This window comes from Salmo trutta, chromosome 3, assembly GCF_901001165.1.
Source record: "Salmo trutta chromosome 3, fSalTru1.1, whole genome shotgun sequence".
Classification (NCBI taxonomy): Eukaryota; Metazoa; Chordata; class Actinopteri; order Salmoniformes; family Salmonidae; genus Salmo; species Salmo trutta.
Window position 1 is genome coordinate 11,922,189 of NC_042959.1, and position 12,420 is coordinate 11,934,608.

General features: G+C 43.1%; 1 protein-coding gene across 2 annotated transcripts; it reads right to left on the reverse strand.

The window, feature by feature from the left end:
- Positions 1 to 7: 7 nt before the first annotated feature.
- Positions 8 to 6,811, reverse strand: LOC115168324 (heterogeneous nuclear ribonucleoprotein H-like). 2 transcript variants are annotated; one of them, XM_029723483.1, is made up of 10 exons: positions 6,674 to 6,811; positions 6,026 to 6,129; positions 5,758 to 5,913; positions 5,441 to 5,584; positions 4,449 to 4,587; positions 3,291 to 3,475; positions 1,538 to 1,650; positions 1,324 to 1,459; positions 988 to 1,164; positions 8 to 858 (listed from the first exon to the last, which is right to left on the reverse strand). In XM_029723483.1, the coding sequence occupies exons 2-10, from the start codon at positions 6,108 to 6,110 to the stop codon at positions 770 to 772; spliced, it is 1,224 nt and encodes a 407-aa protein (XP_029579343.1). In that variant the 5' UTR covers positions 6,111 to 6,129; positions 6,674 to 6,811; the 3' UTR covers positions 8 to 769. The 2 variants fall into 2 exon arrangements, with proteins under 2 accessions (XP_029579343.1, XP_029579351.1); XM_029723491.1 differs by having other exon boundaries at positions 8 to 862.
- Between the last annotated feature and the right edge of the window lie 5,609 nt (positions 6,812 to 12,420).

Here is a 12,420-nt window from a genome sequence, read left to right on the forward strand (position 1 = left end):
CTGCATAGGCAGTAGAAAGAAACCTTTATAACAGAAAAACGTAAGGTTTGTTTGCCAACTAGGTAAAGCATCCATCCCTCGTGGAGAATTCCCCCCATAACAATCACCTCAATATAAAAGTAACTTAAACGTGCTCTTGGTTCACCATGTAAAATGTCAACTTCACACAACATTATTTCAGACTTCAACAGAAAGGCTAGATATTTTTGCAGCTACTGGAGAAAAGTCCAGGATCATCTAGAAGACTATTTACAGAAGTGTTGGTTCAGAAATGACAGTCAGGCAGGGTCAATACTTTTCAATTATGAAAATGTAGAATTGGAATTTGGTTTACTTTCTGAATTGACTGGAATTTAAATTGAATTTACTCCAACCCTGCAGTCAGTCACTTAATGGTCAAATAAAAGCTCAGGTAAGGTGAACTACGGTGGGTTAAATAAACAGACTGGGTCAATCACAGTTGGTTGTTTTGAATCTTCGTTAAACAACAAAACACACACTTCCTGGTAACGATGACGAAACGACCACGGTCATAGTTTGTTGCTGCAGTCATGTCATTAACAACAGTAGGAGAGAATGGAAACAAAATTGGCTCTAATTTCTACCAACCTAACTTCAAAGGAGCCTCAATCATGAATACAATCAGTCTAAAACAAAACATTTCCCAACCATCACTATAAATTGGCTCAGAACTACAAAACCCATCCAAAAGACCAGGTGAGAACCACAATTCCAGTCCTTCCAGCAGAACACATGCTAGGTTAAAGAACTACATCCCCCATCCTGACCCCAGGCCATTGGAACTCCTGCCTCCTCCACTGCCGCCATAGTAACTGCTGCTCATACCGCCCTGGTTACCTGACAGGAGAGAGATACACACTATAGGACCGAGGAGTTCAGATAGTCCAGGTCATACGTAGATACATACACATCAGTGGTGGAGGTACATGTGAACAGGTGGGTGTGTTTTACAGAGCTGATACTCACTATAATCACTGTAACCTCCCATGCTGCCCTGGCTGCTGTAGCCTCCAGAGTATCCAGAACTCAGCCCTCCACTGTTATAGGAGGACTGGCTCCCCATACCACCCTGCATCGGACTGCCGTACGAGCCATTACTGCCCCCTGCTGTAGAGTTCAGGAATAGCTCCACATAGCGGTGCTCTGCAGGACAGAGACAGCTGGTTAGTACATGCATTTAATCATATTAAGGTAGGAAAATAAGGAGGAAGGCTGGGGAGGAGGAGGAAGAGAGAATGTTTTTAGAGTGCCTTTCATAATGGCGGTGGCCGGCTAAAAAATGTAGAAAAAGATCAGACTCACGCATGTTGGCCTTGTCCTTCGACATGGCTGCCACAGCATCCTCATGTGTAGCAAACTCCACGTCAGCCTCTCCTGTCACTCTGCCGTCAGGACCGATCTCTACATGCACTCTCACTGGGTTCAGAGGAGAGAAGAACTACGGAGAGAGAGAGCAGTGTGTTATACTCACCGTCTCTCACACAGAACATTCTTAGTAGGCGATCCTAGAACTCACATTGTAGATGTCAGTCTCTGTGGCTCTGTAGGGCAGACCCCTCATGTGAACACAGTGACCCGTGGTGCTCTGGAAGGAGGAGCTGCTGTCACCATACCGCCCATCAGACACACCTGAGGTTAGACACATAGACCTTAGTTATGGAGAGACTGGTCTGGGACATGGAGACATCATACCGTCATGATAGAGGGCTAGGAAGAGCATGACTGGAGACATCATACCGTCATGATAGAGGGCTAGGAAGAGCATGACTGGAGACATCATACCGTCATGATAGAGGGCTAGGAAGAGCATGACTGGAGACATCATACCGTCATGATAGAGGGCTAGGATGAGCATGACTGGAGACATCATACCGTCATGATAGAGGGCTAGGATGAGCATGACTGGAGACATCATACCGTCATGATAGAGGGCTAGGAAGAAAGAGCATGACTGGAGACATCATACCGTCATGATAGAGGGCTAGGAAGAGCGAGCATGACTGGAGACATCATACCGTCATGATAGAGGGCTAGGAAGAGCATGACTGGAGACATCATACCGTCATGATAGAGGGCTAGGAAGAAAGAGCATGACTGGAGACATCATACCGCCATGATAGAGGGCTAGGAAGAGCATGACTGGAGACATCATACCGTCATGATAGAGGGCTAGGATGAGCATGACTGGAGACATCATACCGTCATGATAGAAGGCTAGGAAGAGCTTGACTGGAGACATCATACCGTCATGATAGAGGGCTAGGATGAGCATGACTGGAGACATCATACCGTCATGATAGAGGGCTAGGATGAGCATGACTGGAGACATCATACCGTCATGATAGAGGGCTAGGAAGAGCATGACTGGAGACATCATACCGTCATGATAGAGGGCTAGGAAGAGCATGACTGGAGACATCATACCGTCATGATAGAGGGCTAGGAAGAGCATGACTAGAGACATCATACCGTCATGATAGAGGGCTAGGAAGAGCATGACTGGAGACATCATACCGTCATGATAGAGGGCTAGGAAGAAAGAGCATGACTGGAGACATCATACCGCCATGATAGAGGGCTAGGAAGAGCATGACTGGAGACATCATACCGTCATGATAGAGGGCTAGGATGAGCATGACTGGAGACATCATACCGTCATGATAGAAGGCTAGGAAGAGCATGACTGGAGACATCATACCGTCATGATAGAGGGCTAGGATGAGCATGACTGGAGACATCATACCGTCATGATAGAGGGCTAGGAAGAGCATGACTGGAGACATCATACCGTCATGATAGAGGGCTAGGAAGAGCATGACTGGAGACATCATACCGTCATGATAGAGGGCTAGGAAGAGCATGACTGGAGACATCATACCGTCATGATAGAGGGCTAGGAAGAGCATGACTGGAGACATCATACCGTCATGATAGAGGGCTAGGATGAGCATGACTGGAGACATCATACCGTCATGATAGAGGGCTAGGATGAGCATGACTGGAGACATCATACCGTCATGATAGAGGGCTAGGATGAGCATGACTGGAGACATCATACCGTCATGATAGAGGGCTAGGAAGAGCATGACTGGAGACATCATACCGTCATGATAGAGGGCTAGGAAGAGCATGACTGGGAGACCATCATGTTATAATCCATAAACATTTATGACTGATAATGGTTCCCAATTAATCCAGTCGGATGAAACAAAACAAGATATTTTTACACTGTGCAGACATCACACACACACCCTCTCCCCAACACACACCTCCACCATAGCCTCCGCGTCTGGCCCTGTCGTAGGAGCCCCCTCCTCGGCCCCCCATCATGTTGTACCCACGGCCCCCAGACGGTCTGTCATAGGGCCCTGGTCTCTGCATCCCCATAGGTTTCCTCTGGGGTTCGTAGTGGGTCCTCACCTCGGCACGGCTGCTCTTGAAGATCTCAATGTACCTGAGATGCATACAGTACACACCACCATGAAGACCCCACCATACACAGGAGGAGGTGGACTAGAGCTAGCTACTGTACAGCTCCTAAGGCTGAATCAATGTGTCTGTTCAAATGGAAAGGGTACCAATAAAGTTGGGTGTTCAATATGCAGGTGATGAGTTGACATTTTGGTGTATTTGCTTGTCATTGAGGGTACTGATAAAGTTGGGCAATTCAGGACAAGTGCTGCCATGTGCACTACTGCTCCATAGGTAGGTGAGTCTTGAACTATGTGAGACTTGATCTAGTGGGTAACAGTATACTGTCTAGTATAAGAGCCTTGACAGTACAACAGCCACTTTTCTTATGGTCACCTGCAGATACCCGATACAGTTAACACTGATGTTACAGTACAATCTGTGTCCCTGCTATGGTCATTGTCCTGTTGTTATCCATGGAGATCCACTCTCTGAGCATTACCTGTGAGTGACAGTGTGCAGGGTCCGTGTCCTCATGTTGATTGGCCCTCGGTGAGTTAGAACACCTGGGAGAATCCTGTCTGTCTATTGGCTACCTGTAGTGATGTTTAGTGCCCAGGAACCAATCAGCTTCACTCTTAAGAATCAGGGTAAAATGGATATGCCCAAATTCAACTGCAATTTTTACTCTGCACTCTCAACCAAACTTGGTGACAAACCTGAGAGCTTACAAGACACCTCGGCACTAAACTCAGAATATGATCTATCTCCCAATGGTTTAAGAGCAAGAGAATGTGCTTCATTTTCCCAAAGACTGCTGTGAGTGAATGAGTGTTAGTGTGTTCAGATCTAATATTGTAACTATGTGTCTTTACAGTCAATATCTGAGTATGTGTTGTCTTAAATTAACTGTTCTGTTGAGTGTCAGTCAGTTATACCTGTGGTTAATGTTTGTAAGTTGTACACCATAAGAACAGCAACTTTATCCAGCCAACCAACCAACCAACCATCCCCACCTGTGCCCTATTCTTTCCTTGTGTTTCTTTAGAGCCTTTTCAGCTATATCCTGTGAAGCAAACTGCACGAAGGCCTCCCCCGTACTCCTCCCCTGGAAGTCCAGCGGCAATGTTATCCCATTTGGCACGATTTCCAACCCTTCAACCCAAGGACAGATAACCCCAGTGGGGGACACAGTAAATCACATGCCCAGTTACAGAAAGGTAGCTTTCTCTGTTGTTGCTTTATTTATTAATGAAAACTATGCATTACGACATGTACTGTACATACCAGGTGAGTATTTTTAACCAATGAGACTCAGCAACCATTCAGGCTACTTACTTTTACTGCATTTGGGGAAACATAAAGGAGGATGAGAGGAAAGAGAGCGAAAAGGAGAGAGAAAATGAGGGGGGAAATTAGAGAGAGAGAAAATGAGGGAGGAAATTAGAGAGAGAGAAAATGAGAGGGAGAAAATTAGAGAGAGAAAAAATGAGGGAGAAAATTAGAGAGAAAATGAGAGGGAGAAAATTATAGCGAGAGAGAGAAGGATACAGAAGAGGAAGCGACTGTAGGTGTGAAGGAATGAAAATGAGTGGCTCTGGCAGTACTTGTGTTACCTTTAGTACCCACCCATTCTATAATTGTCCCAATGGGATGAATTACATCTTTGTTATGATATAGTGGGTTCATGGGAAAACACCAAAGGACAACTGTCAAAGAAAAGTGACAGACGGGACTAGCATGTCAGGCCAAATTATTGTACAGAATAATTCATTTTAAAAGTGTTCGTTGGGACCAAAGCAGTGGTAGAGAAACTTAGGTGATGGGGGAAATCCTGGACAAACTATAGCTTATATAATGTTAAGTCGCTCTGGATAAGATCGTCTGCTAAATGACTGAAAAATGTAAATGATCCTGGATCATTGATGAGGGCTGAGGACGGTTTACCTCCTCCTACAGGATATTATGGGGGTGTTCATGTGAACCAGTGGGAGCTACATACTGGTACCTGAGAGGAACTGGACAATCTCCTCCTTGCTGCAGCCGAAGGGGAGGCCTCGGAGCCTGACCAGGCCGTCTCCAGTCGTCTCTGGGCTGTTTGGACCAGAATGTTTCATCACCCAGTCCATTTCCACGTTGTTGGATTTGAACACTGTGGACAAACAAGTCAAGTCAAAACAAAGACCAAAGTCACTACTGCTAGTGTTACATAGTGTGAAAGGTTGAGAAATGTAGCCTAAAGTGAAGTCCCAAGGCACATATTATGCTTCAGCTGCGAACACTGAAACTTCAGGAAGACTTGGACAGTGACACACAAACACACACCTTCCACATATCTGTGGCCCATGGTTTCTCTGTCCTTCTTCACAGCGATCTTCAGGTCATCCTCATTCTCCAGCTCAACGAAGGCCTCTCCGCTGGGTCGGCCCTCACGTGTGGAGGTAAAATGGATGCTGGTGCCATTGTTGGCGATTTTACAATCTATATGCCAAGAAGAGGGTAGAGGGACTCACAGTTATCTCAGATGTGAGAGGTGTAGGCTATAAAGGTGTTGTAGTAAGCTATTCAGGTTTTATCGTAAAGGTGTTATTACCTGAGAAGAACCTCCGTACTTCATCCACAGAGCAGGACCATGGTAGGCCTCTCACACGCACCACGTAACCCTCTCCATCAGACATGGTTGGTATTCTCTTAAACCTGAGGAAAGTAAAGAAGCATAAGGGTACAGCATGTTTGCAACGCTTAGATAACGTTAGCTAATTACCTTTACTCCGCCAGCTAGTTACCTAGCTGGCCGTCTACATTGTATTTTACTTTTAGGTAAGTTATGTAGCATTTGCAGCTATTTACAATGTCTAACGTCACAAGACATGATTAGCTATCTAACATTAGGCTAGCGCATTATGAATGTAGCTAGCGCATTGTTGCTACTAGCTAACGTTAGTTATATACATTTAGCTGGCTAGCTAAATCCATTATCACGAAACATACTATTTCATTTACATATAACAAACTAGCTCGATTAAGTCAATGTGTCTAACGTTATTAGATAATAATAATTTCATTATCACCGACAGTCAGACACAAATGTCAGGCCTGGCGTTAGCTAGATAAGTTAGCGCTAACGTTCGCTACCTGGCTTGCTAGTTTGATCAATTTGGCTGACCTAAACAGCAAGCAAGGTCTCACAAGGTAACGGTATTATCACAAATCACATTCGTTGAAAAATAAACATAGATACCTGTTAATTTGAATTCAGTGACAATATTATCACTACCACGATTGCTAGTATAGCTAGCTAGCTGTGTTTCGGGGTGTCAGGTCGGTCTGTTTCTGCTAGCTAGCTCCTAGCTTGCTAACTTGGTCCACGCCCAAAAAGTATGACGTAGCCTATCTGGGCCCTGCCTGTGGCCCCATTTTACTGAGGAACTGTAAAGTGAAAACTGAACTGTACCAATGCTGAAGACTAAAGGACACCTATCTAGGTTCTTGGGAAACTTGCAAGCTATTTCTTGCTGGCAGATTTAACATTTACATAGCTTTCCATTGCTCTTGAGAAAAAAATACACTCATATTACTCTAAGGTACATTCCTAATATAAAACTTAAAAATGTACATTTTAAAATTAAAGGCCCAGTGCAGTCAAAATTCAGTTTTTCTGTATTTTGTATCATATTGTACAACAGCTGATGAAACTAACACTGTAAAAATGTGCAAAAATGTTATCATTGTTATTTCCTGATAGTTGCTGGTTGAAAATACAATCTACATTGGACTTTCTAATCAGCAGGTTTGCATAGGCTGAAATGTAGATTTTTTTCCATGGTGACATCACCATGCAGTAAATTGGTTAATAGACCAGGAAGCACCTTTAGGGGTTCCGCCAGTGTTGCAATCTGAGGAACACCTAAATGTGCCCCCAGAAACATTTTCTTATTAGAGTGTGGAGCAATGGGATTAAGTGCATTTCTCATCTGATCATCTGTGAAGAGTGCCTGGCAATGAAAACAACCTATACTAGAACGTGCCTTAAATCTCCAACTTCAAGTTCACAGAGGAACACAAAATTAAATCAAGTAATTGAGTTAAAGGCCCAATGCAGCAGTTTATTTTAAAATCAATATCAAATCATTTCTGGGTAAAAAATAAGTAGTACCATAGTGTAATAGATTTCCATTAAAATGGGCAACAATAGCTTTTTAGCAAGAAAATATTTCTCAAGAAAGAATTTACCTATGACTGTCTGGGAGTGGTCTGAGTGGGAGGGGAAAACTGAAAACTAGCTGAGGATGAGGGGATTTGATTAATCTGGCCTGGGTATGCGTGTTTTGCACCGGGTGAAAGTTGATTGGATTAGTTTTGAAACCGGGCTTCCTCCCAGGCATGAGCCAGGTGCCCTGTTCAAAGCCCACTGCGAAGTCTGCACAAAACAAAAGCGACCTAGTTAAGCACGAAAGGTAATGAGTAGAATTTTGTGTTTTCACATGCAAAAGTAATTGCTTTTAATAAAAACGCTTTATTTGCCCCCCCCCCAAAAAATGTATTCAAACATGTATTTTGTAGAAAAGAGATGTTGTTTGTTTCTGGACAATGCAACATGCTGCCTTCTTGACAACATGTTACATTTTTACTGTTCCATTTGAGAAGGGCGCTCCTCCCTCACCGCTTTTGCCTGTTCACAGTGTCCGGTCTATAATCGAATTCACCCATTGGCAGAGAGGTTTGGAACTCTCTTTGCTTTCAGGAACCTTTTCCCTGAGGAATCTTTTAAAAGGGTTCCTCAAATAACCTTTTAGGGTGTTAAGGTTCCTGTAGGAAACTTTTATGTTCTGTGTATTCTATTATGAAAAATAACAATAATAATAATATTAACAATAATAATACAAATAACATTGAGTGGTGAAGTTGTAAAGTCACAAATTAATTTTAATGACTTTAAAAGTCCCAGAAATCTCACTTGCAGACATCACAGAAATCTCTGGTCTCCCTTATCCCTCTCTACAGCAAAAAGTTTGCCATTCATACAACATTTGTTGGTAATTTATCTCCCTCATCAATTACCAGAACACATTTCTGAATGAACAGCGTAGTGCTTTTCAATGATGCTGCATACTCAATATTAAAAAGGAAATGGACTCCATTGCCACTCTGTAATGGTTTTCTTAGAGAAGTGGAGGAGTCAGGCGCAGGACACAGGGATAAAGGTAAACAAAACTTGTTTACTAAAATTATCCATCAAAATACATAGTTTGGAGAAACACCTCCAACTACACAAAACAGACAAACAATCACCGACAAGACAAACAGGAAATGCAGAGGTTTAAATAATGAACATAATTAGGGAAAATCAAAACAGGTGTACACAATAAAGACAAAACCAAACGAACAGTGAAACATCGATCGGTGGCAACTAGTAAGCCGGTGACGTCGACCGCCGAACGCCGCCCGAACAAGGAGAGGGGTCGACTTCGGCGGGAGTCGTGACACACTCCCAATCCCATGGAGATGTCCTCCAGCTCTTCAGTGAGTAGCTCCTCCCCATCCAGGAAGAGTTGGATGTGGCTCTCATCCGTAAAGGTATTCCCCTCTATTCTTATGGTAGGTGATGGGAACACACTGTAAAGAAGTAAAACAAAAAAAGTCAAATGAGGGTTACTGAAATCATATTTCAAACAGTAAGTTAACAACTGAGCACAGTACACCTTACACAGTACTACCAACTTTGCATGTATTTATTTGTCTGCTGGGAAATACATACCCTGTGACGTACAGCCCACTTGGATCCTCTTTGAAGAGGTAGGGGAGGAGCAAAATGGCTGCAGTGACCTTCAGGCCTGTGTAATAGGGTGTGTAATAAAATGGCTGCAGTTTTATTTTAATAAAAAATTTCATTTACAACTGCGACCTGGCCAAGATAAAGCAAAGCAGTGCGACAAAAACAACAACACAGAGTTACACATGGGATAAACAAACACACAGTCAATAACACAATAGAAAAGCCTATGTACAGTGTGTGCAAATGTAATAAGATTAGGGAGGTAAGTCAATAAATAGGCCATAGAGGCGAAATAATTACAATTTAGCAATTAACACCGGAGTGATAGATGTGCAGACGATGATGTGCAAGTAGAGATACTTGGGTGTGCTATTTACAGATGGGCTGTGTACAGGTACAGTGATTGGTAAGCTGCTCTGACAGCTGATGTTTAAAGTTAGAGAGGAAGATATAAGTCTCCAGCTTCAGTGATTTTTGCAATTCGTTCCAGTCATTGGCAGCAGAGAACTGGAAGGAAAGACGGCCAAAGGAGGTGTTGGCTTTGGGGATGACCAGCAAAATATACCTGCTAGAGCGTGTGCCACGGGTGGGTGTTGCTATGGTCACCAGTGAGCTGAGATAAGGCAGGGCTTTACCTAGCAAAGACTTATAGATGACCTGGAGCCAGTGGGTTTGGCGACGAATATGTAGCGAGGGCCAGCCAATGAGAGCATACAGGTCGCAGTGGTGGGTAGTATATGGGGCTTTGGTGATAAAACAGATGGCACAGTGATAGACTACATCCAATTTGCTGAGTAGAGTGTTGCAAATGTACATTTTGTAAATGACATCACCAAAGTCAAGGATCAGTTGGATAGTCAGTTTTACGAGGGTATGTTTGGCAGCATGAGTGAAGGAGGCTTTGTTGCGAAATAGGAAGCCGATTCTAGATTTAATTTTGGATTGGAGATGCTTAATGTGAGTCTGGAAGGAGAGTTTACAGTCTAACCAGATACCTAGGTATTTGTAGTTGTCCACATATTCTAAGTCAGAACCGTCCAGAGTAGTGATGCTGGACGGGCAGGCAGGTGCAGGCAGCGATCGGTTAAAGAGTATGCATTTAGTTTTACTAGCATTTAAAAGCATTTGGAGGCCACGGAAGGAGTGTTGTATGGCATTGAAGCTCATTTGGAGGTGTGTTAAGACAGTGTCCAAAGAAGGGCCAGATGTATACAGAATGGTGTCGTCTGCGTAGAGGTGGATCAGAGAATCACCAGCAGCAAGAGCGACATCATTGATATATACAGAGAAAAGAGTCGGCCCAATAATTTAACCCTGTGGCACCCCCATAGAGACTGCCAGAGGTCCGGACAACAGGCCCTCCGATTTGACACACTGAACTCTGTCAGAGAAGTAGTTGGTGAACCAGGCAAGGCAGTCATTTGAGAAACCAAGGCTGTTGAGTCTGCCGATAAGAACGCAGTGATTGACAGAGTCGAAAGCCTTGGCCAGGTCGATGAAGAGAGATGCACAGTGCTGTCTTTTATCAATGGCGGTTATGATATCGTTTAGGACCTTGAGCGTGACCTTCGGACCTGTGTAATAGGGTGTGTAATAAAATGGCTGCAGTGATCTTCAGACCTCGGTAATAGGGTGTGCTATAAAATGGCTGCAGTCACCTTCAGACCTGTGTAATAGGGTGTGCAATAAAATGGCTGCAGTGACCTTCAGACCTCGGTAATAGGGTGTGTAATAAAATGGCTGCAGTCACCTTCAGGCCTGTGTAATAGGGTGTGTAATAAAATAGCTGCAGTGACCTTCAGACCTCGGTAATATGGTGTGTAATAAAATAGCTGCAGTGACCTTCAGGCCTGTGTAATAGGGTGTGTAATAAAATAGCTGCAGTGACCTTCAGGCCTGTGTAATAGGGTGTGTAATAAAATGGCTGCAGTGACCTTCAAACCTGTGTAATAAAATAGCTGCAGTGACCTTCAGGCCTGTGTAATAAGCTGTGTTATAAAATGGCTGGATTAGAATCAATAGAATTAGAACGGCTGCATTATTGTAGAGATTCAGCAACTCCACGGCACACCTCTACTCTGCAATGATTTTGTCAGCCATTGAGTCGAATCCGGACAGAATGTTTCTGTCCACATCCATACCAAATGTGCTTCTCATCTCTGAGAAAATCTGAAAGTCTATTTATTTATAATGCATTATCAATATATCTTAGATTCAGATGACAGTTCTTGGCTATTCTACATAAGTTGTGCTTTTTACCATTTCTTTCTATCGGACTTTTTGTCTACTTACAATGGCTGACAAATGGAGTGCTGGGCACTGTTTTAAGATATCATTGGTGCCTTGTTGTTTCATAAAAACTCTATTTTTCAGTCCTTTTCATTTTGTCTTGTAGGGAACTTATGTTCGGTCTCTTTTCTTGGCACTTCACCTGCATCTTTTCAATATATAACTTCTGACTGAAGGAATCCTCACCAATCTCAATCTGAAAATCAAATATAAATATCATCAAATGTTGATACATACAGCATCAAACACGATCAAAGTCTATAGAAAAAGGCAAAATGTCCTATATTCCCAAAGCATCTCAGAGTGCTGATGTAGGATCAGGTCCACACCTGTCCATACAATCTTATATATGATCTTAAAAACGGATCTGGGATCAGCGGTTCGACTTTGACAAACTGAATATGGGCCATTATTTGTATATAGTTACCTTGGCTATTTTGGTCAGGTCTTCATTTTTGATGTTATCTGGGTTTATTTTTTCCCTTGCCCCCCAAACTTCTTCTGCGTTTCCTGTACTTGTATAGCGTGAGCAAGAGGCTGCCCCTCTTTTTTGTATTTATTCTTTATCATGCGGTGCCATGACTCCTTAAAAAATAAAATGTGGAGAGCAGAAATATCATGACGGATTATTGGGACCGAGGTCAGAGGAGCAGAATAGAGCTGATCTTGGTATGCTGCTGGAAATGTGATGGTTTAACAATGTGAGAAGAAAATATCCAAGCCAGCACATTATGATCTGGGTAGGCACAATAGTGTAAAAAGGTTATTAGCGTGAGTATGAAAACTGAATAATTCGTACATATCCCTTCCCTGTCTGGTCTCTCAACGAGGGGTAGAAACATACAAGAATAGTTAGACTAACAATTATGTTCATAATAAAAATGACATTGCCTGATGGTGTTGATTATCATCATGTAGAAGTT

Bases quoted from the DNA above. Each gene is read 5' to 3' on its own strand.
- LOC115168324 (XM_029723483.1), bottom strand. From the start codon at position 6,110: ATGTCTGATGGAGAGGGTTACGTGGTGCGTGTGAGAGGCCTACCATGG. The intron at 3,476-4,448 runs GTGGGGATGGTT...TATGCATCTCAG, and splicing joins AAGGAAAGAATAGGGCACAG to GTACATTGAGATCTTCAAGA. The intron at 1,651-3,290 runs GTGTGTGTTGGG...GTCTAACCTCAG, and splicing joins ACGCGGAGGCTATGGTGGAG to GTGTGTCTGATGGGCGGTAT.